This window comes from Athene cunicularia, assembly GCF_003259725.1.
Source record: "Athene cunicularia isolate RWA chromosome 1 unlocalized genomic scaffold, athCun1 chr1_part2, whole genome shotgun sequence".
Classification (NCBI taxonomy): domain Eukaryota; kingdom Metazoa; phylum Chordata; class Aves; order Strigiformes; family Strigidae; genus Athene; species Athene cunicularia.
The window spans coordinates 70,333,188-70,358,004 of record NW_020799092.1 but is presented as its reverse complement, the minus strand read 5'-3'; the positions used below and the strand labels follow the sequence as shown (position 1 = coordinate 70,358,004).

Genomic DNA, 24,817 nt, shown 5'->3' with positions numbered 1-24,817 from the left:
GCCAGTCCAAGCAAGACTTGCCCAGCTATGTGCCAGTCGCAGCAATGTATCCCCTCACTGTCACACCAATACTTCCTCTCACTCGTTTCCAACCATCTTTTCTACTTTCCTTGTCCCTTTGCCTTTTCACATCATCTACTCATTTGAAAATGGTAGAAGGAAAAAAAGATAAAAAAGACAATTGCAAAGCAATGCCATCTTCACTCCTTCCACTTAAATTCCTTTACTGTTAAACAGCAGCGATTTTCCTGCAGCACCAGCTGCATTGTGTAATTAGGATTGCAACTGGAAAGTGGAAAACTAATACATTTTTATCATTTCACTCTGTACTGAAAGGCTGGCAGAGGCTGCCTCTGCCACAGGTGTTGCAACTGCTCAGAGCCAACTGTTTTACAAACACGGCAGTTGCACTACTAACTTTGTCAATGGAGCAGAGAAAAATATGCACCTAAAATGCATGTAGCATTCAATTCACCGCATTTGTAAGACTTTTAATACAAGATTGGATGCTTAATTTTTCCCATGATACAGAAATAATCTTTCTGTGTGAGAACAGACCAGTGAACCAGATGTGAACCAAGCCTGTGAAATGCAAGCACCTAATTACATATCAAAGAAGAAAATAGATACCAGTTTAAATCCACAAATCCTGACTGCAGCTCAGCACAAAAGGCAAATTTAGGAATTGAGCATACATATTCTGTAGGTATGAAACATTTTCCACAAAATAATTAAAGTTCACCAAGGAAAAACATAACTAGCTATTGATTAGTGCACACAGTGAATATAAAATAAATTACAAACAAACTTAATTTAGCCCATTCTGCTGCATCTGAAAGTTATGGATGATAATCCCAACGTTACATTTTACAGCAGTACATAACAAATATTACAGATCCAATGTCAGGAATGCCTATCGAGAGAGATGTAAAATCAAGTCCCTTCCAGCTCTGCTTGACTTTAAGATAATAATTATAGTCTCTACACCTGTCCAGTAAAGAACTCCCAATAAAATTCTCATGCTCTGAGTTCTGCCTGCAGATGGCCAGTAGAGTTTATTAAGTTTTATGAAGACTGCAAATGAATGAAAAGAAATATAACCAGCCACTAACAGTTGTTCTGTTCTGCGTTTGTTTACTCTTACCTGGTTATATTACAACTATGTGTAGTTACAGACAATGACAACAAAATTAATATTAAAAACCATGTTGGCACAGCCTAATTTCTTTATTTCTCCTGCTTGAAATTTCTGCTGTTTATTTGTCTGATATCCTCAGACTCCTTTCTACCAATTTAGGGACAGCTTTTTTTGAACAATACCTTTTATATTTCCTTCTAGGCCCTCATACATGTTTTTTTTTTAAGTAACTGAGGCTCTAGTCAGTAAAGTCATGCTGCTGCCCTTCTTACTGAGCGTTCTGAATAGGGTGTGCTGACGTTGAGGTCAACCAGCCTAAGCACTCAGTCTGAATAGTTCTCATGGGTCAGAAGGAGAAATCCTAAAAAAATTTCAATCAAGTATTGCTAGGTCAGTCTGTAAAAGGCATGCCTTTGTATGCCTATATCTGATCACTTCTAAGCTGGTGTACAGAGGACTTAGAAAGGTATAAAACAGACTCAGGTAAAGTTGGACTGAAATGAGATACTGCAGTGAGAGGTCTGTTTAGTCTTATTGTTTGGTGTTCCTGTAGGGTCCCTGTAGCATCTATTCTGTACTAACTTTGTGGTAGGCCATACATCTTTTGGGATAAGTTGCAAGGTAAGCAGTTTGGAGGGTCTCTTTTTTTTTTATGAACTTGTAGTAACATTGATATTTTAAGGAGCTGAAGAGACTGGAGAACGGTAAAGAGCAGAAATTAAAAGACTAACAGAAAAAGAGGAGTTGAAACTGAAGATTTGTTTATAATGCCACTGAGTTGATACAACTTCAATTTGGAGACATACCTTCAACTATTCAGTACAGATGCAACTATAAGTAATTAATTCAATTTAAATGATTAATTAATATAATACCTGTACAAGGGCATACACTGAGGAAAAGGTTACTTTCTGTTGGAATAACTCAGGTAGATCAGTTGCTGATTCCAAAATTATATATAGCAGTATCATGAAAGTCAGATACCTCATTTCTCTGGATTGATGCTTATGATAAAGGCAGTCATAGGAATGAGTAGCCCAAAAGTCTCCTGACTTATGCAAATAGGCTTATTGATGCACATGAATTAAAAAAGTGAGCAGACACTCTCTTCTTTCATTAACTCTGGTAGATATGCTTTCTCTTTTTTTTTTTTTTTTTTTTTTTTTGTCTTTATAATCTTATTCTCCTCAGAATTTCTGGGAATGGAAAAGATTCGGGCTTATGTACGGCGACAGAGGTGCTCCTGCCCAACACAGTTCAAGGGGGCTACGTCACTGGTGAGGCTGTAAGGAAGGAGTCTCAAGAAAGAGGCAGGGGGAGGAACAAATTCTTTTGGTAGAAAAATACTGGATTTGGGGAACTAGGAATAGACTGCAGCTTGGCTTTGAAGGGAATTTGGGTTTTCTTGGGAGAAGTAAGGAGCTCTTTTCTTTGGGAAAAAAAAAACTGAGGGGTTTTGGAAATGCTTAATAATAAACAAGGCACATGAAGAACCACAACCTTCTCTTTGTTTTTTTCCATCTCTCTGCCCCATCTCCATCTCCATCCGACACCTCAAACACAGTATGTTCTTAGTCCCCTCTCTAATGTTGGGGTTACTACTCTATTCATGCTTATGAAGAAAATAAGTGTGTCATCACTTTTCATGACATTGCAATGCATAAAAAAAAAAAAAAAATTACTATGAACATGAAAGTACTACTTTGCCATCTTTTCTTTCTTCCTATAATTTGTTGGTACATGCCAACATTAACGGACATTAAAACATGAATAAAATATGGGTAGATCTTAATTGTTATGTTATTATCCTACACAATTAAAACGCTTGAAGGTAAAGTGATTTAGAAACCTGATTATTTTGACTTGGTCACAAATCGGTGTATTAACTGGACACTATATTTGCAAAGTGCCCTTATGAATGCAGACAAAGTGTGTCTGTTAGATTAACAAAGGACCACACACCTGTTTCTCATGCAAAGTTCCTCTCTGATGCTGTCACAAAACCATACTGAGAGAGAGTTTTGGCAGATGGCATTACAATTCAAATAAAGAAAAATAAGCTTCTGAATTCATACATATTTGCTTGTCATTCAGTTGCCAAGGGATTTTTTAACATAATGTTTAAAGTATGGAGTGACTCAATTTGAGTGTCCTTATAAATATAACGAATGAATAATGATGAATAAGTTATGACAAGAAGTTTCAGAAAGCAGTTACATGTATCTAAAGCATCTTTTTATGTATTGGGCAACAAAGCAAAAAGTAATAAAAGATGGGAGTTTTAAAGTTCTCACCCTTGACAAGGCAATGAAGCCACTGAGGAGACAAAACCAGAGCATAATCTTATTTCACTGGTACAAATCAAGAATTGCTGCCTCAACAGCTGTGGTGTTAACCTGAGTTTTCTACAATGCAGTGTAATCTCCCTCATCAATTGTATTGATTTATCTGTTTCATCAAATACTATTTAAAGAACTAACATATCTGCATTACATATATCCAGCTACTGTTCAGAACCATGAAAACATATTATTAAAAAGCACGGTAGTCATGGAAACAGATCATATAGAAAGAACTTTGAGGAGGATTCCTCTATCTGATTTCATACAACTTCACTGACTAGTTAGAAATAAAATGTAGAAATGTAAGATGTCTTGTACTTGATCAGAGCACTAGTTTATTTAATCTGCTCTGAGATTTCCATGCAAGGCCAGTATCTGATGCCTCTGAGGCAGTTGTAGCTCATCACAAATAAGTAATGTACCTCTGCAATTTTACAGTCTGGGCAGGATAGCCTATTATTTGTGGACCACCCACAGATAATCAGTTCATTGTAAGCATACAAAGTAGTTCTTGGCTGTTGGTTTTTTTTCATTATCACTGAAGATGCTACATTTTCCCATCTTTTTTCATAGTATATCTATCCATTTGCCTCACTGGCCCGTCACATAAAATCAAGTAATTGCCATTTGGTGTAATAACAAGGCAGAAAAACAAAACAAAACAAAAAACAAACCAGAAAGCATTATGCTGTGTGCTTTATTTTGAAACATTGAGTTGAGTCATTCAAGGCCCAGTGAGCAAATCAAGTCATGAAACAAATGGTTTTTAATGTTGATTGAAATTTTAATTGAAGTTTAGTGTTATTTTAAACATCAGTCAGAAACAAGGTAAAATAACCTGTTTGACCACAAAAGATGGTGAGGGGAGATGATGAAAAGGGGTCATCCACTGTGCAGAGGAACAGACTGGTGGAGAGTGGGTCAGGATCAGAGGAGAGGCCAGTAAGGGAGACCATGGTGGGTTGTTGTTACAGATCCCCTGATCAGGGTGAGGAAGCCTTCTTTAAACAACTCAGAGAAGTCTGATCACAGATTCTGGCTTTCTTGGGGGACATTAACATCCCTGACATCTGCTAGATGAGCAGCAAGGCAGAAGAAGAGCAGGCAACAAGATTTCTGGTAGTTTTCGAGGATAATGTCTTGATGCAGATACCAGATGAGCCAATGAGGGGTGACACACAGCTGGATCTGCTATGAACTAACAGCAAGAACTAGTCGAATATGTGATAATCAGTTGGCTATAGTGAAGTTCAAGATGATGTGGCAGAGAAGTTCAGGACACTGGTAGGTGTCAGACCTGGAAGATCTCCCTGATGAAATCATGAAGCGAGCTATCTAAGAACACATTTCTGGACACCCAAAGGAGAAGGTGGTGACTGGAAACAGCCAGTGTGGATTTACCCAGTACAGATCATGCCTGACCAACTTGATTGCTGTGCTAAAATGACTGGATTTGTGGATAAAGCAAAAGCAGTGGATGTAATTTACTTTGACTTTTGCAAGATTTTTTGCACTGTCTCCCACTATATTTGTGTATTGCATTTAGGGAATTAAAAATTGGATGGATGGATGGATGGATGGATGGATGGATGGATGGATGGATGGATGAATGGATGGACAGATGCATGTATGCATGCATGCATAGATGGATGGATGGAGACCTGTATAGGTAAATAACTACTTGGGTGGTGAGGCACAGAGTGTAGTGGTTAATGGGTCATACTCTACCTGAACTCCTATGCAAAAGGAGTACTGCAGGGGTTTATAGCAGAGTCTGTCCTGTTTGACTTCTTTATGTACAGTCTGAAGGAGGCAACAGCATCAATTTTCAAGGTGATCCTGGGGGGACCAGTCAACATGGTCAGGTGCAGGTCTGCCATTGAGGGACCTAGCCAGGCTGAAGGAATAGTCCAGCAGAAAGCTTGCGAAATTCAACAAGGACAGATGCAAAGTCCTGCACCCAGGCAGGAAGAAAATCTTGCAACAGTACAGGTTGGGAACTGACTCATTAGACCACATATGTAATGCTACATCCAGGTTTGAGACTCTCCCAGTGTGTGATAAACTGGGTTGATACATGGGAGCAAGTTCAGCAGAGGGCCACCAAAATGGTCAGGGACACTCGGCTGGAAAGGCTGTGGGTAATTCTGTTTCCCCTTTAGTAAAGTTTGGCACTGAAAAATAGCATAAAATGTGTCATTTGGGTTTGTTACAGAATAACAAGCTTTTATTCTTTGTTATATCAGAAGAGGTGAACACTAACTAAACTATGTTGAAGCTTATATCTGAATTTGAGATACTGGTAACAGAACACCTACTATTAGGTATTAGTAGCTGCATACTTTTATGGGTCTTTTTAGGTCACTAGCCAAACTGAAGGGTTTAGGTTATATAATAACAGGAAATTCAATAACTCCATAAATTCACAGGGTATGTTGTTAAACATTTAACAGCAAAGGAAATAATATAAATAAATAAAGAAACTGAAAAGCAAATAGAAGAAAAGCCTGACTTCATGAGATCAGGCAGTTATTAGCTAGAAAACACTGGTTTGTAACAAGGCTGAATGATACAGTCAGTAATGAGGTACAAGCACTAAAAGATTTGAACATCCAAAAGATCAAAAAGGATGTTTCTTTTCAGTCTGTTTTCTTCAAAGTCTAAAGAATATAGCATAAAAAAAAGCTGTGTTAATAAAATCAGTTTCAAAGGCAGAACCTTCTACAATGAAGCTGTACGTGGCATGCAGCAAATCTGCTGAACTTCAGGAATATAAATTGATAATGCAGCACTCAGTTGATGTACTTGGTGCTCCTTTTCTGCTGGTTAAATGGGTGTGCCAGTGACAGTCCCTTTTGTGTTCATGTCTGAACCCTGAACCAGCTGGCAGTACCATCGCAGCTACTCCATGCTTGTCAGTAATAGCTGGGGCACACACAGGGCTTCTCCAGCAGGTTTGCATTCTGCACCAAGCTTCATCCTGAAGTGACTTTGCTCCTAGCAGTGCCCACGTTAGTTAGTTTAAAGCTAGGAGCTGTGAACATAAGAGTTTCAGTGACTGTTTAGATGTACCTTTTACTATATTAAAAATTAGGTAGCATGTAATTAACACAGAATCCAGAAATTATCCCAAACTGTTCTCGGAAGCTAAAGCACATAGCTGTTTGATTATTCCATGGAAGCCTGAATCCATTCATATCTAGTCACCCGGTCAAGAACTTGTAGCTAAAAAATGAGATTTTTTCAGTGTTGCCTAGTTGTCTCTATTTCCCCAGCAAAACACTAGTTACTTTAGTGGGAACTGTGAGATCACCAAGACCTCTCCAAGCATTCTTCAGTACAAACCAGGCACCCAGCACAAATAACACAGAAGTAAGGACAGAGAGCAAAACAATGGATAACATGATTTGATGAAAAAAAAAAACCCTTAAAGTTTTAATAATAAATATTTTTCAGTGAGTATTTCTGCTTTCCTTTAATCTGGTATTTCTAAATACATGGAAAACAAGATTTTGTAGTTTGTTTGGAATCTTTTAACAGAAACTCAGCTTTCTCTTGAAAAGGACCATGGAGAGTGCTCTGACCAGCTTCAGCTATTGCCCACTAAACTGCTGAGAATTAGTTCTTTATCTATGCTTTATTAAGGAAACTGTCTCAGGCACTGCCTATCTAAACTCTCAACATATAAGGTATTGTTTCCCCTAATTTCTTTTTAATTTCACTTTTTAATATTTATTTAAATTAACAGCTAATGAGCCCTTTATGAACTCTTTTTTTGATAGTTAAAATTCGGTAGTTCAGTTGGTACTGTTTCAGCATATTAATGCAAATCTTGATTAGATGTTACACATTTCTGCCTGTCAGAGGTATCAAGTACACCTAATGTTAAAATTATCCCTACTGTTGGCAATATTTCACTTGGTAACAATGCTGGGATAAAATATTATTGAATTGATAGTAATATTTAGTAATCTATGTTCTGCACAATTAAGGATGTAATATAACACAGTAAGCTGCACAGGAGGAAGAAGATGCATTTATCAAATGTGAATGTTACTTAGACATTTGTTTCCATTGTGGAAGAAGAAATAATAATTTACATAATGTAATTTTATTCATGAAAGTAAATAGCACATGTATGGTGTTTGATTACACACAGAACATGAACAGTCATGACTTAGTGAAATTTGCTAGTATGAGAATGGCTGTTGGAGAACATGAGTTTAATTAAAATTGAGCTTACATGGCTTGTCTTAGAGTCGGTACATTCCCTAAGTTTTCCAGGTCTTCCATGATAAGAAGATAGAATTTGGTTTTGCTATGGAGGTGGGTTGTCCATCCTCCCATTGTTCTTATTTTCACTGAGACAGCAGGTTAAATTCTGATTTTCAGTGAGCAATGTTATCCTCTCTTTCCTTATGGCAACCTGTAACAGAAGTTTTCAGGAGCAGCAGCACAACTACTATATCTGCTTCATGTATCAGCTGGGCAATGTGGACATGCAGCAACACAAGCACTCCAGCTGGACATCTCCAGCTCTCTGCCTCTCAGGGAGCCGCAGACCAGCATGCTCTGAGCAGCATCCACTCCCTGGTAATCACTGTGCTGTGCCTTAGGGTAGTGCGAGCAAAGTTTTTTGTGTAAGCTATGCAGTGAGGAACACTGGTTTAGACTTACAGATCAATATTCTCAAAGACTGTATCTCTTAAACAAACTGTAAGAGTGTACAACTGCACTGGACTGTGGAGCTGCACGGTATTTTGTAACTTTTAACCCAGATATTTTGATACACTCTGTAGTAGGTAACTGACTTGAAAAGGCAAAACTGAATTTGAAACGGGGAGAAAGAAAAGTGAAGAGAGAAAGCTAGAGATAAAACAAACACAGGCTGTTGAGTGTAAAGATACAATATTTTTCTGAAAAGTCTTATATATAGGTTAGAAAGGATTCCTGACCTGTGCCTGGGTGTGGGCAAAGCAGGTGAACCAAATTCATAGTCTTCCACAGCTTCCACATCCTTATTGACAGCATTTTCAATAACAACAGGCATTGTATTTTTTTTTTCTTTCACATAAAATATTCTTTTGTACTATACTAATATTTTTGTTGCAGACGATTCAACAGATACATTCTCACCTTTCTTTCCAGCCTGTCAGTAGGGCAGTGACACTATGCTGGTGTTGTTCTGAAACCTTGACACAGCTGGTACTCCATAAACTTCAGAAAAATTAATCTTTGGATTTGGTCATATACTTTTTCATCTTGGCACACTGAGATACAAAATATACTCCTTTCTCCATCCCTAGAGAAGGTTAAGTGGCACCATCAAAAATCATTCTGAAACACAACAGCTTTCAGAAGGCAGAATTAAGAGCATTTGTACCATTAGCATAAGCAGGCTGTGATGAGAAGGCACTACCATTGATAATTAAAGTGACCTGCTTGAATTTATATTAATCTTTTGTTTCTTTCTTTCCTTTCTTTCTTGCTTTGAAAATACCAGAGCTTTTGTTACCATTGGGCATTTAACTTCTAGAAATGCAGCTCCTTCTGCATTTAAAACTTACGCAGATGCATATTGAGCAAAGTGTCTTAGTACCAGCTGTACCTTTCTGATCTATTTTTTTGGATGACTGCTGCAGTCTTAGTTAGATGCCACTTCTCTGCTAAGGAGTAAAACATGAAATGTGAAAACTGGAGCATATATACATACTATACAGATTACCCAGCACCTTTCCATCCACTCATGGTATCAGCATTGCCAAATGCTGCAGTTACTGATTTTTAAATGATGATTTTACAAATGTTCCTGAAAAGGCCCTTTGCTGGATGATAAGAGGAGATCTGTGGGAATGCAGTGTTCGATATCGAGACGGAAAATAAAGGATAGAATTTTGGGTTTTCCTTATATACAGAGAAATCCTCCTGTCAATAGAATTGAAAGACATAGGTGATAGAAGTGTTGAGCTCATGAAAATTAAGATTTCGTATATAACACAGTAACCATGAAACTGCTGGTTGCAGAAATCATACATGAACTAACATGCTTGTGCTACCAAATGAGTATCAGAGCTTGCTATAATTTGTAGCTCCTTTCCCAGTTCAAATCATGGTGGCCAACAGTCATCTCCTTCACCAATGATTTATAACAATTCTCTTTTATAAATGTTTACTGTTCATTCTCACCCCTAATGACCATCACTGGGCACAGTGAAATTAAAAAGAGAAACTGTAATGCCCACACCACTAATCTGGCAAATGCTTAGTTTCTTATTTTATGAAGGACTGAAGTATTTCTGTCCTGTAATCTTTTATTGAAATCAATAGTGAAAAATAGAATAGATGCCACTATTTGATGTAATGAAGAATAAACACAGTGTCCTGAAAGCAAATGTAGGAGAAGATTCTTTTAACAGATCTGTAGTAAACTTCACTCCACTAACCTTGTCTGACATTAAGGGGTGCAGGGAGCTTAGGGTTTGTGCTCTAGCAATTCCATTTTACTGGTTAACACAATTTTAATCAAACACAGCTTACAGGATGCATCTCAAATGAAAAATTAAATAGCCTTACATGGAGTTTATAGCTGTTATGATACAGGAAGGTAATTTTTTATTTCCTGTCTCTGAACCCATGACTATTTTAACAGTAAATCAGATAATCAGTAGTTCAATCCATGCATTTAAAAGTGGATTCTCCATAATATATCCAATTCATTACATTTTTACAGAGTTTTACACTAGAAAACAGAATTTGCCGTTTGCCTTCTCAGTAGTTGTTTCAGTTCATAAATACAGTTATGTATCATTACTTTAGGAAAAAATAGGTGAATAGGTTAATAGTAAATACTCAAATTATTTTAGATTTTTTGTAAATATGTAAAATAAAATGTCCTCTGCATCTATAAACTTCAAAGTGTATATATTTACAGAAAGATACCTACTTTTAAATTTGGGAAAACGTCTACTTTCTTTTTGTAATTTCATAGTTGGAAAGAATTCCATCTACTAATACACTTGAGGAAAGGGACCCATGTACACATCTCTGTGTGTATATATGTGTATGCATGTGTGTTTCTGTGTATTTTTAAGTACATACAGATTTTACTGGCACCTGACTCACTTTCTTTAAGGGGATGTAATTTTAGATAGCCAGATAAGAAAGCAACATTAATTAGGGGAAGAAAACCTTGCACGTTCACATGAAAATAAAAAGTACCTGTAGTATTTAAACTAATACTTTATATCTATTCTGTGTCAAAGTGTTAGGTAAAAGCATCATTTCTTCACAGCACATTATTGCCTTATTTATCATGCATGCATTGGGAATGAAACACTGTGGGAGCAGTAAAGGATTTGTGCATCAGCTTCTTCCTTTTTGAATATTTATGGATTACATTCCACACTCTTGTCGCAGGATATGCAGGACTTTGTGGGAACCACTGTAGGGTCAGTCTCCTACAGATTTTACAGAAGTTGGGGGCAGGTCTGGAAAGAGAAACACCATGGCTTTCTAATGCTTGGTGACTTGATGATGAGCCAGTGATGTGCCCTTGCAACAAAGGCCAACAGTGTCCTGGGCTGCAATTGGCAGAGAATTGCCAGCAGATCAAAGGAGGTGATCCTTCCCCTCTACTCAGCACTGGTCAGACATGGCTGGAGTCCAGTTTTGGGCTCCTCAGTACTAGAGAGACATCGACATAATGGAGAGAGTCCAGTGAAAGGCCACTAAGATGTTTAATCATAGACTCATAGCATGGCTTGGATTAGAAGGGACCTTAAAGACCTTCTAGTTCCACCCCCCTGCTATAGGCAGGGACACCTTCCACTAGCCCAGGTTGCTCACAGCCCTGTCCAACCTGGCCTTGAACACTGCCAGGGAGGGGGCAGCCACAGCTTCTCTGGGCAACCTGTGCCAGTGCCTCACCACCCTCACAGGAAAGAATTTCTTCCTAATATCTAATCTAAATCTAATCTTTCAGTTTAAAACTCTTGCCCCTCATCCTATCCCTACACCCCCTGACAAAGAGTCCCTCCTCATCTTTCCTGTAGCCCCCTTTAAGTACTAGAAAGCTGCTATAAGGTCCTCCTGGAGCCTTCTCCAGGCTGAACAACCCCAACTCTCTCAGCCTGTCCTCACAGGGGAGGTGCTCCAGCCCTCTGACCATCCTTATGGCCCTCTGGACCTGCTCAAGCAGGTCCATGTCTTTCTTATGTTAGGAGCCCCAGATCTGGGGGCATCTCTACTATATGAAAGGCTGAGATAGCTGGGACTGTTTAACCTGGAGAAGAGAAGGCTCAGGGGGATTTTATCAATCTAAATAAATATCTGAAGGAAAGTGCAAGGAAGATGGAACAAGGGTCTTTTCAGTGGCTCCCAGTGACAGGACATGAGGTACAGACTGAAATACAGGAAATTCTGCTTAAAAGAAGAAAAAACTTATTCATTCTGTGAGTAATTAGACATGTGAAGAAGTTGCCCAGAGAGACTTTCGAGTTTCCATCCTTGGAGATATTCAAAATCCAACTGGAGATAGTGATGAACAACCTGTTCTAGGTAACCCTGCTGTGAGCAGAGTGGATGGGCGAGACAATCTACAGAGGTCCCTTCCAGCCTCAAAATTTCTGTGGTTCTGTGACCTGCTTAAATACCTTATGCTGCATTTATACTTATGAAGTGACAATAATGAAGTAACCCTGAAAAAAGCATTTCAGAGTTCAGGCTTGTGAAGCTAACAATATTCTAAAAATAATAGGAAAATTTGAGTATCTACATTAAGGAAGTCCTTGGGCTTCCTGTTTCAAATGTGTGGAGTTCCTCATCTGCCTGTCTGGCAGAGGCTTGTATCCTTCATTGTAGTATTGGAAAGGACTGAGCAGGAACAATGTGACATGAACAGCACTCTAAGCAGATTCACTCAAGAAAAGATATTACAGATGTATTTAAAGGAGAAGAAACAAACAGAGGTGAAGCAACTCCTTAACATTGTTTTTTAACTCTTAAATCTCCCTATTACCAGTCAGACTTCTTTGTTACCATTTTAATGACTGTATTCAGTATGAGCTACATCAGTTCTGCTCTAATTCAGTACTCTTACTGTCTCCAAAAAGTGCAACTGAGTTTGAAAAGGCAAAAAAATCTGAGATAAGGAATTCCAGAGTCAAATTTCCTTATAGAATCTCTACCACTCCCTGTATATTGTGCCATCATCTTTAAACGCACAGAAATCTATACCTGTGCAATGATGAGAATACCCATCGTCTTGAGTATCCTCCATCAAAGTCACCACATCTGGCACTGAGGTTTTTACTCTGTTCATGTCAACTGAGACACATCACATCTGTCTGGTGCTCTTTAAATACAAGCAGAAGTTCTGTTGGCAGTGTAATAATTTTTTAAGTGTTCAGTGTGAGTGATAATAAAATACCTATGGATATGCATATATATATATATATGAGAGTTTGCTTGTACATGAACACAGATTGAATTTCACGAACATTAAATTAAAATATTTAACATTTTAGTTATTAACACTGGAATGTTTTAGGTATTATCAATTAAATGTCTTCTTTGGTTCTGCAAAATGTAATTAGTTTTAAGGCCAGAAGATGCTATAATATCTTATTTTGCTTTGTACTTCCATGTTCTACTGTGTGCTCCAATATCCCTGATATATAACTAAGCTTTGGAAGAGGATGTCCTTGGAGGCTGTGGAATTGCCATCACATTAAGACAAATAGTACAAACTTCTCAGGGGCATTTAGGTGTACTTACTGTACTTACATGGCAGAATGCAAACTCCTTTTTTTCTTTCAAGGCCAACTTTTCCAGGATTCCTAGCAAAGAAAAAAGCTCAAAAAGCAAAGTAGTTTTTTGTATGTACCTATCTGAGAAAACATAATGCCCTCACTTCCTCTGGCGGTGATGTCATACAACATGCACTACAGTTGATGGCTGGCACAGTTGTTGGAACAATAAAGTAGTTCAACTACAATCTGTTGTTCTACAGACTGAGATCTGTGTTTGCATACCAGTTTTCAATTTACTAGTACTTGTGGCTGCCATTCTGTATTTGCTTTGCTCACTGTATCTAACTGCACTATCAGGTTACTTCCCTCAATGCCCAGCAAAGATCCACAGTTTTGTTACTAGAAATCTTAGCATTCTGTACTGCATTTACTGAGAGAGATAACTCTTTGTTTTTCAGAGCTTCCATATGGCTGGGAGAAAATTGATGATCCCATTTATGGCACTTATTATGTTGAGTAAGTTCCCAAGTTCAATATTAAGTTGCTGTTAATATGTCATAACCTCATGCTAGGATTCTCTGCAGTGCTTAGCCTGGCAAGGTATGGGTACAATTACTTGACATGTTAAACTGAGGGTGTACCAGGAATTCTGTCACCAATACAGCAAATGTGTCCAATATATTCAATGTGTCTCAAATCAGTGACTCAGGCATTCAGTCATTCTCTTTCTCCAGGGTCTGATTTCATGGTATCATTCCAGCTGATACTTGTACAAAGACCATATTCATTAAAGAAGTATTGAATATTCTATGTAAGCGAGGTAAAGAACTTGTGAATCAAAGAATAGAAAGCATTATCATTTTAGCTCAGTTAAGACCCTTTTCCTAGTGGTCATTCCTTGCTGCAAATCAGATGTTTATACTGTTTGTACCAGAAAGCAGGTTATTTATATGGTCCATATACAATTTTAGGGATGTTGTGTTTTATTTTGTACTTAAAAGTGCAACTGAAAATAAGAGCATATAAGTTTCAGTTTTCATAGCAGAATCTTTGCTTTTATTTTTTTCCGATTTTATTTTAGTCATGAAACAAGAAAAAAAGATTCTTAATCATCTGTGCAAAGGACAACAGAAAGCTTTTGTTTGATGTAATAGGTAGAATCTGTTCTGGACAGTTCCTACATAAAATAAGGAAATCAGAGAGATTATTTTCTCTGTTTCTTAGTTTAACACAGTGAATGAGACTTATGGAAAGTGAATCTAGATTCAACACTGTGATACCTGTTCAGAGTGGTCACTTCTCACCCTGCTCTCTACACAAAGTATATAGCAGAGGAGGCAGAAAGCCACTCCCTGTCACTGTGCAGTGCTTGAAAGGTTGAGGAAGACCTATATGTTAGTTCCTTATATTAAACAAGAAACATCTTTAGAGAAGATGGCTCCTGACCTAAAAACTCAATTTCAAATCCTGGCACTTAATCAGTACATTTATTCTAGTTGTTTGATTCAAAATAGAAAAGTTTAGTTTGTGTCACGTTATTCCCTTGATCTCTCAAAACCATAACACCACGCTGACTGCAGGATCACTTTGGACAGGTACTGGGGCTGCAGCTTTTCCAGACCTCAGGTTATCCTGCTATTAACATGCATGGGTTAGAGCTGGACAGCGAGATCAAAAAAAGATCTGATTTATGGAGGGTTAGAAGGTGTTAGATATCCCTTTACTGCTGTAACAGTTGCAGTTTGTGGATGCCCATGCACCTTCCCTAGTTCTCCTACAAAGCAAACAAATGGAAACAGTGTTTGGCCACTGCCCTGCTGACTCCTTCTGTCCCATTCTCCAAATGCAGGAGCACCTGCTCTGCTTCTTTGTCCCCAGTTTATTCCCTGCCCTCAGGTGAAAGAGCCAGCAGTCCCATCTGCTTTGCTGCTCGGCCCAAATCAGCTTAGTCAGTCCAGATTCAAGCAAAAAGATAAGTTTTTGACATCCCTACATAATGCCATTAAATTACCCACTCTCTTTATGCCTGAGCTCTTTTATGATGTTCCTGAGTAGTGAGGGGCAGGAGTTCTCATATCTCTTTGTACTTAACCCCCCCTGAAGATTTCTGCACATGCAATTACGCAGCTGCTGGGTGTGAGCAAGGCGCCTGCCCCGGTGGTTTGCAGTGCATTTTGGTGTTGTGCACAGGTGTTGTGTAATTTCTGTGCATTAATCTCTTACTGAGACCCCGCTTGGTTGTTAACGCAGCCCAAGGCATTCTGGCACTGGTGAGGCTCACACTTCACTGCAGAGTCTGAAAAGAAACAAGCATTTATCTCCATTTCATGTCCAACTACAGGTAAACAGACACAAGGCATCAGGCCCAGATGTTATTATGCAATTACATACTTCGAGGCTGTTAGTGCCAGATTTATTAATCCTACCACAGATAAGATTTGTGGAAAGATACATCAAACCTACTGCAGGCTCAGAGGTTTTTAGAAGTAAAATGGATGTTCACAGGATGGCATTAAAACTGCAGCCGCTCTAAGTTCATAAGGAGTTTTATAGTCAGTAAAATGTAGCTGTACTTTAATTTGCTGTCTGAGCTCAATAAGTTTGAAACAAAGATTGCTTCCGTTTTTCATGCCAAAAAGTGGCAGTCACACCTTTTTTATTACTACTGTTCAACAGATAAGTTCATTTTTAACTAGATAAAATCAGATTACAATAAACTCTCTTAATTATGTCATAAAAGCGGGTAAATCTTGAAAAATTAAGAACTTTCACACATTCAAGTCCAGTCCAGCTGTAGATGCAGGCCTTTAAAACTGTCAGTGAAAGAAGGGTTTGTACTCTGCTCACTGAAATATTTGTATCCCATGGGAAGTTTGTAAGGATGTGCAATGAGGCAGACAGACTGAGGTTCAAGGTCCAGCCATGGTCATCTCCAATATTCTGACACCAAAGGAAAAGTTAAAAAAACAAAAACAAAACCCAAAGAAAAACCTCAAAGGTCTTGCTAATAAAGTTAATAAAGACTGATCACAACATATTTGCAAATTCTGTCTCCAGTATAACTTCTCTTAATCATGCATGAATATAGGTGTGAGACATTATTAAAATTTTCATTTGCCTTGTTGTGCAAGTCCAGGCTTCATTTGTAAGGTATAGACATTTGACATAAATGAGAAGTGTTTGCTATACATGGGTTAACTTTCATGCAATTTTCTCTTAATTTATAAACTAAGAACTAGCAACACTTAGCTGTGCAGGGCTATGGAAAGAATGTGGTTATTAGAGTGTGCTGGGTCTTTCAGCATTCAAATTGCCAAAAGATTATTTCCCTCTTTAAGGATAATTAACTGCAACACAGAGCTCAATTTGCAGACGGTCTCCTTAATAGAACAGATAAATTAGCCATACAGGTATTTATTCTGGAAAAATATACTTCCTTGACATACAGTTTCTGACAACACTCTGTTACTACTCAGTCTTTTTGTCATTATAAAGCATTTGTAACTGAAAAATGTGTAAAGAGGAGTTAGGCACTAACCAGTTATGCAACAGAATGTCCATCTTTTAGGCATCATGATACTCAGAATTACTTCGGTGGATTGTAGGCAACAATTTCAAAAATTAAGTCACAAACTACCAACAAAACCCATATATTAAAGTATCTAAGAAAAGGAGATAGGCTAAACTCTTTCTGCTGAGGCGTGTGCTTGGGCATGCTACCATTTTGGCAGGGCTCAGTATCTTGGCCATCTACTAAAATCTGCATGCGAGGCATTATTGCCCATGAATCTCCTAAGAATGTGTTTCGGTTGTCTTAAGCACATCTATCGTGACATTCCATCACAAAACAACTTAGCCTGGCCACATTCACTGATGACATGGCAGAATGGTGCCTATGTCTTATAGGCTGGCTGGTGGTGACAGTACTTATAACATGAGACAGTATTACAGCTTCACAGCTAAATGCAACCCAGAAACAAGTCCTACCTCAGAGGAGTTGTCCCCAGTTAGCATACAGCAAGCTAACAAAGGACAGCAGCACAAACTACCCCTGTTTCTCTCCACAGGGAAATTCAGGGTTCCTAGGACTGGAAAGCAAACAAAAGGCAGACCGATTCCTTCTCTACAGCCACAATGGCACTAGGAGAAATTAGTTGGATTTTTGTCTTTGGATTAGACTTTTATATTTAATATGTGTTGTATAAAATAAGGAAGAAAAGCAAAGATATAAATGCTCACTGAAGTAGATACTATGAGCAATATATTTTTGGATCACATCCAAAATCTATTTAAACCACAAGAGCACTTATTTGTAACCATCTCTAAAACTCACATTTGGCTTGTCTTATTAAGGCCTAGGTTAGTAATATCTATTTTGTATGCAGCTGAAGTAGCTAGATGAAAGGCTAGAATGTCTTTTCAAGGGAACTACTTAGCTTAATAACTTCTTTCTCAGGTAAACTCATAAGTAGCAATTTTTCTGATTTAGCCACAAAGCTGTATAGCACTTAAAATTTCATGAAAGGAAGGCATTTCGTGTCTCATCAGTCTAGGAGCATAAATCCAGTGTAATAGACTGAAAAAACAGCTGATTATCAGTATAATTTTCTTTTCTTTGACTCCTCTTGGAAACAATATTTAATGCAGTTGTTTGGATGTTTTGGAATCCTCACACTGTGCTTTCAAGACTGCACACTACCATAAAACAGTCAAAATATGGGAATAAATTAGAGCCAAGAATTATTAACACTGTGCCAGCAACTTGAAGTTTTTCAGGTACCTCTCTAGTCTTTCTGTATGATCTGCTAGGACTAAAAGGTCATTTTCAAGATAGCCATTACTGAACACATTTCAATGTAAATGGACTAAACCACAACTTAAACTCTAGCTAGAAACTGTAGAGAAGCAGTGGATAACAGATTCTAGCTGTGATGTCAATACCATAGGAACTGATGTTCCTTGAGCCATGGACACATTAAAATCCCATCTTCTTTTATATCACAAAACCACATATAAGATGTAACTTAGGTCTTTAAGAAACCTCCTGCAGCACTGAGGTGTGCCCTGCAATGGTAGCATGACACTAAGCATAGTTCGGGGTCCTAAATGCAGATCTGTAGTGTGATCTTGGATATCTATTACATCTACTTAATGTGGCACAAAAGCTATGGGAAACCCATAGCTTTTCTGGAAGGCAGCTGGAGACCAGGACAGGATACTTTAGGGCCTCTAAAATAAGACTTGATCCCTATGTGGAAGCAATTAACCCACTGTGTAGCAACCCCATTTTTAACCTTATCAAATGCAAACATAAAACAAACTAGATATTTTACCTTGCATCTGCTATTCAGGATGTTTCATAATTTCACACTTCTGCTTGTAAGAAGCCTACAAGATTGCAAGTCTGAAATTCTGACATCTTTAATATTCTAATATTTACTTCAAAATGTATTCATAGAATGCAATTATATATCAGAATTAATTCTGCTTGAATAAAAATCTAAAACCTCTTTGGTCTTCTATCACAGAAGACTCTCTCTTTTGCCATTCTTTCTGTAAAACTTTTTCTATGGATTCATTTTATGGGGTCATGGGTGATCAGAACCTTATGTAGTATTTCATGTGATGTTACATCACTGCCTTGTATAAAGGCAAAACTATGTTTCCTTTACAATACTGAAATACATCACTTGAGAGGTGATAGCTTATGTTAGTAGTTCAAAATTATCCTATTTAATACATGTAAGTCTTGTCTTTCTCCATTTTAACTGGTGGAGTTTGTCTCTCATTATACATTTCTAGGTTTGCAATAGACTAAAGCGCTGAAGACCCTGACAATTACAGCATGGTCTAACTAGAAAGAAAAGTCCAGGAAAGGAAAGCCTCAAATCTTAAATAGCCTGTCCAAAGAAGGAAAGAAAGAAAGAAATAAGGGACTTCGTCTGCAGCATAGATTAAAATTTACAAGAAAACCATTAATCAAGATTTTAGAGGATGAGAGTAAGTTAGCAGCCACTTGAATGAGTTATAGCCATGTTAACAAAGTAGCAACTCCAGGATTTATCACATTTACTTCCTCTCATTAAATCAAATATTCTTTTACATGACTGAAAATCTTTTCATTGCATTAGCTCTGGCCAGTAAATCCTGCTCTTCCAAGTGTATTGCACTCCCAAAGGACTTGCTGCCTTTCCTCCACCTCACTTTTTATTGGCAACTCCACTTACTTTCTTTGAAGCAGTAGTAGGAACTGAATCCTAAGGGACCTAAAAAGTGCTTAATGTGGCATGAAAGGTCATTTCAATATAAATTCAAGGTATTCAACCCTTTTTAGGATCTCAGTTTCAGAAGTTCCCAGGTCACCTCACCAAATGCTTAAAGCACATGACTGGGATTGGATTTTCAGAAGAACTCAATACATAGTGGCTCAGTGAGGACAGATAAGGAGTGGTGATCAAAAACCTGCTCTTCTGTACATACGTATTTATTTCCTCAGAACAACGTTTGCAGCACAAGCCCCCTTTTTCAGTTGTGATCCTATCACGATCCTATCTTGAAGAGTTGCTCAATGCAGCCTACTAAATTGTTTTGCCTCCTTCAGAAAAAATGTGAAACATATCACAGGACAGGGTTGTAGGATTACTCAGTGATTGATAAAATGTGTGCTTTAAATTAAAGAACTAAAATCAAGGGTATGATGAGAGTATGTCGTTAAGGTAGTAGTTCTAAACACAATACAGAAAATTACTACTGGTGTAATGACAGAGTTGTACTTACTGACCTGTTGTAGGAAATAAAAACAAAAAGAAAAAAAATGTGTACATTATTTTTTCTTATATTTCCTATATTTACCTATGTAGTTGTAATCTACCATCTGAGTTAGCTTCTGCAACATCTGATTTTTCTGTACAGCTGAGCAGATATATACCATAGAAATAAAAAGAAATTATATTCAGTTTATTCCCTATGTTAGGTTTATTTGTAAGATGTGATCATAAAAGCACTCTGTGTTCTAGGTTTTACCTTTTCTGTAAGGGATTAGGTAATTTCACTTACAGCTAATCAATAATAATATGCCAAACTAGTTCAGAATCTTTGAATCATGCACAGAACAGTGCTTGTGCTAAAGATGTGAAAAACTCGTTATAGCATGCTTCAGCAGTACTGCTAATTGATATGTAGTCTCATAGATCAAAAACATTTGTCTGTAGCAGAGTTCAGCATATTGAAATGATAGGACACTTCTCAGTGCTGTTCATTATACAGTGCACCAGATGATGCATTTCTCATCCCCAGCAAAATTGTGTGGAGTATACGGGACATGCTCAGGCTCATTGGGGGTTCATCATGGTTTCACTCTCTAACCACAAACACCTAAGTCACATACAGCATCCTACTGTGAAAATGATCATTTTCCCCAACTGAAGCCAGTTTTTAATCAAAACCAAATTTTTTCCAGCCACATAAATAGAAGAACACAATTTGAAAACCCTGTCCTAGAAGCAAAAAGGAAGCTACAGCAGCATAACATGCCCAACGCAGAACTTGGAACAAAGCCTATGCAGGCCCAAGGTTTCCGAGGTACAGTACTGTGTCAGCTATCTTAGTTAAGATGAAAGATCCTGCTCTCCTGTTTATGTGACAATGATTTTGTCATAGTCTGATTAAAAGAGTAGTGTTGCCAATTCTCACAATGTTATCACCTATCTCCTAGCATTTTTCTCACCTAAATGTCTGAGCTCCCAGAGTTGCGGGACTCATGAGCCACCTAAAATGCTCTAACCTTTGGAGGCACAGAGAAAAGACAGAAAGGTTGACCCTAGTGTTTCTTAAAGGCTGAGAAGCAGAAAGCACAGTAAAAGCCCTAAAGTAATTCTCTAAATAAAACCATAAATTCTATTCTTGGGAATGTACAACTCTCTCTTGAGCACCCGAGGTTGGCAACACTGAAATAATTAATTGTACTTTCTCTAAATTACCATTAATTGATGTTTGGTATATTTCTAAGCTATCTCATCTAGCAAGCATCAATTAAGTTAAAAGCCTCAAGCACTGTGTTATAGGAGTTTACAAGAATACAGCCTCTTGGTAATGTAAAAATTAATGTGCTTAAAATGAGCTGTATAAGCAGCAAACAGTATTGGCAGAGATGAATAAACTTTCATGTAAAGTTATAGACAGAAAATGAGGCTTGTTCTCCTTTGTAACAGTAGAAAGCTCCTCATCAACCTTACCTAGACCCAAATTCGCCCACCTGTGCCCCGCTCCCAAGAGGTCCCACAGTGTGAATGACCTGTCCCAGTGCTGGCACGGCCCCGCGGGGACGCAGCGGCTGCACGGTATGTCCTCTGCTGCCGCCCAGCCCAGCCCCACCGCTGCGGGCGTAGCGAGAGCAGTTGAAGTCACAACCTGTGCACCTTCCTCAGACCCTTCCTCACCAAGCACAGCATGAGAGAGAGGCACGGAGAGCCCCTGCTACCCACACTGCACACCGAGGCACACAGAGAGGGAGGGGATGCAAGGGTTGCACAGCACTTATGTGTGTCACTTGTTGGATGCCAAAACCCCATGTGTTTGGAAAGAAAAGCTCACCTAATATTTTGCACTGCTTGTTAACAAATGGAATAAGATATTCAGGGGATTTTTTCCTTATTGTGCTTGGGAGGGAAATTATGGAGAATGTATTACTTTGTAGACAAAGCAGAATTTATAGGTTAGGAAAGAGGTTTTAAAATTACCTCACAGATCATTTTTATTGTTGTAATTATTTTAGCTACACACTATCCACTTCTAAATGTATTTCTAATATGAAAGAATATTTATAACTCCCCACTTATGGCTGATCTGCCATAGATAAGAAATATGTTTTAAGCTTTGTATTAATACAAGAACTCACAGATATTTTTTCCTGGAATGCTTGCACTCTTTATTTCCTTGGTTTTCATACACTGTCACCTGCTGTCAGCCAATATTGTTATCTGCTGTCCCCGCTGTGTTGTGACTAGATCAGAACTTTTGTCTTTTTTGTTTGTGTTGACTGATGTAGAAAAACCACTCTTCACCCGTGATGCATCACAGTTGAAGGGGACTTTCCTCAGTACAACTCTTAAGAAAAGCAACATGGGTTTTGGATTTACCATCATTGGTGGAGATGAGCCAGATGAGTTTCTCCAGGTGAAGAGTGTAATTCCTGATGGGCCTGCAGCACAAGATGGGAAAATGGAAACAGGTAATTAAGATGGTTCCTCTGTTCTTTTATATGAGAAGTAGAATAAGACAGATTTCTGAGTTGCACTCTTTCCATGAATGCATACATTTTTCCTTAGGATTTCCTGTGTTAATGTGTAAAACAGCTGCTCTGTAAGAAAAGTTAAGCTTCTCAGATAAAACTTCCTTGCAATTTTTCCTTCTATTAATGCCAAGTAGCTCATTTTTCACATTTCACAATATTTCAAGGGAGAAAAGATCTCTACGTTCTCCTACATAAAAATGGGATATGATCTTCTTTGGTTTATAGGCTGGTTACTCAAGGGGAGTCTGTTCAAGGAAAGAAAAGGGGACAGGCAGAGAGAGCATAGACTACTAAGTGCAAATTCATTTCTTTAGAAAGGATGGTTTTGTAAAATAATCAAAGTCAAGTCTGATCCAACATTGTTCTCACTAGAACCATCAAAACAAGTGTTTCCAGTGTGGCATATGGACACGTAGGCATCTGTGGCCTACTAATAAAGAATCTGTGAAAACTAACTAAATAAAAGAAACTTCCTCTGAAGATACTAAAGCTGCTCTTAAGATCCGGCTTGATGTTCAAATGAAGAGCAGTGAGTGGTGTTCCTCAAGGGTTGGTGTTGGGAACAGTTCTGTTTAACATCTTGGCAATATGGACAGTGGGACTGAGTGTACCCTCAGCAAGTTTGCCAATGACACCAAGCTGTGTGGTGCAGTCGACACACTGGAGGGAAGGGATGTGCCTTCCAGAGGGACTTGGACAGGCTGGAGAGGTGGGCTTGTGTAAACCTCATGGAGTTCAGCAAGGCCAAGTGCAAGGTCCTGCACATGGGTCAGGGCAATCCCAAGCACAGATACAGGCTGAGCAATTGAGAGCAGCTCTGCAGAGAAGGACTTGGGGGTATTAATAGATTGAAAAACTGACTAAGAGCCAGCAATATGCACTCACAGCCCAAAAAGCCAACTGTGAACTGGGCTGCATCAAGAGGAGTGTGGCCGGCAGGTCAAGGGAGGTGATTCTGCCCCTCTACTCTGCTCTCGTGAGACCCCACCTGCAGTGCTGTGTCCAGCCACCAGTATAAGAAGAACATGGACCTGCTTGAGTGGGTCCAGAGGATGCCACAAAGATGATCAGGGGGCTGGAGCACCTCCCCTAAGAGGACAGGCTGAGGTAGTTGGGGTTGTTCAGCCCGGAGAAGAGAAGGCTCCAGAAAGACCTTATAGTGGCCTTCCAGTACTTTAAGGAGGCCTAAAGGAAAGATGGGGAGGTACTTTTTATCAGGGAGTATAGTGATAGGATGAGGGGTAACATTTTTAAATTGAAATATTAATTAGATTAGATTAGATTAGATTAGATTAGATTAGATTAGATTAGATTAGATTTTAGGAAGAAATTCCTCACTATGAGGCTGGTGAGGCACTGTCACAGGTTTCCCAGAGCAGCTGTGGCTGCCCCCTCCCTGGCAGTGTTCAAGGCCAGGTTGGACGGGGCTTTGGGCTTTGGGGCTAGTGGAAGGTGTCCCTGCCCATGGCAGGGGGGCTGGAACTAGATGATCTTTAAGGTCCCTTCCAACCCAAACCATTCTATGAGTCTGTTCTATGATTCTGTGACCTGGAAATATTTTCATTGATAAAGGTTGCAGACCACTGTCTTAAATGTTTCCAGGGTAACATCAGGTCTGTGTAAGGATGAAGCATTTTTGGAGGAAGATGCACTCAGTTTCCAAGCCATCGATGATCTTCTGGAGAAAACAATAAGAGAATAATAGAATAATTTCAGTTGGCAGGGACCTCCTAGTCACTAATCTCTTGCTCAAAGCAGCTGGCATGATGTTTCTGATGCCAAATAGATAAACAGATTATTTATATAAAGTATAATGTAAGGAAAGAGTAGAATATAGATTGTTGTCATTGGTTTTATAAAAAAATTAGTCTAACAGCTTTTTATTTCTCAATTCTTGTTGCCATTTTAATGTAATTTGCTTCCCAAGAGCAAAATTAAATTAGTTGGTTAATGACCAAAGGATACAAAAGACTTCCCAAAATTCAGGAGTTTTTAGTAACACGAACTTCATTTTTCCTAATATTTTCATATTACCTAATACAATGCATGAGAGATTTTCCTTGTTTGTCATGGTTTAGCATTCTCAGATCCAGCACTTAAATATAGTTACTTATTAATCCATCTGAATTGTGGGCCCGTTGTTGGTGAATATGTTCATATAGAGTTCTTTTTTCTGGGAAAGAGAGTATCCTTGCAACTTAAATTTTGATATTGAAATCGCATGTGGGTGTCATAATACTATTGATGATGATTATTATAGTCATGGTTTGTGATGAGAATATATAGGAAAAAAATG

General features: G+C 38.4%; 1 protein-coding gene across 13 annotated transcripts in view; it reads left to right on the top strand.

The window, feature by feature from the left end:
• MAGI2 (membrane associated guanylate kinase, WW and PDZ domain containing 2) overlaps window positions 1–24,817 on the top strand; it is a 532,719-nt gene that overhangs the window by 360,615 nt on the left and 147,287 nt on the right. For 10 of the 13 annotated variants that reach the window (XM_026868178.1, XM_026868173.1, XM_026868180.1 and 7 more), the window contains 4 exons: window positions 13,688–13,745; window positions 20,689–20,810; window positions 21,443–21,568; window positions 22,276–22,458. In XM_026868178.1, the coding sequence (XP_026723979.1) occupies window positions 13,688–13,745; window positions 20,689–20,810; window positions 21,443–21,568; window positions 22,276–22,458 (489 nt within the window). The remainder of the gene's footprint in view (window positions 1–13,687; window positions 13,746–20,688; window positions 20,811–21,442; window positions 21,569–22,275; window positions 22,459–24,817) is intronic. The other 3 variants (XM_026868179.1, XM_026868184.1, XM_026868185.1) reach the window with 1 other exon arrangement.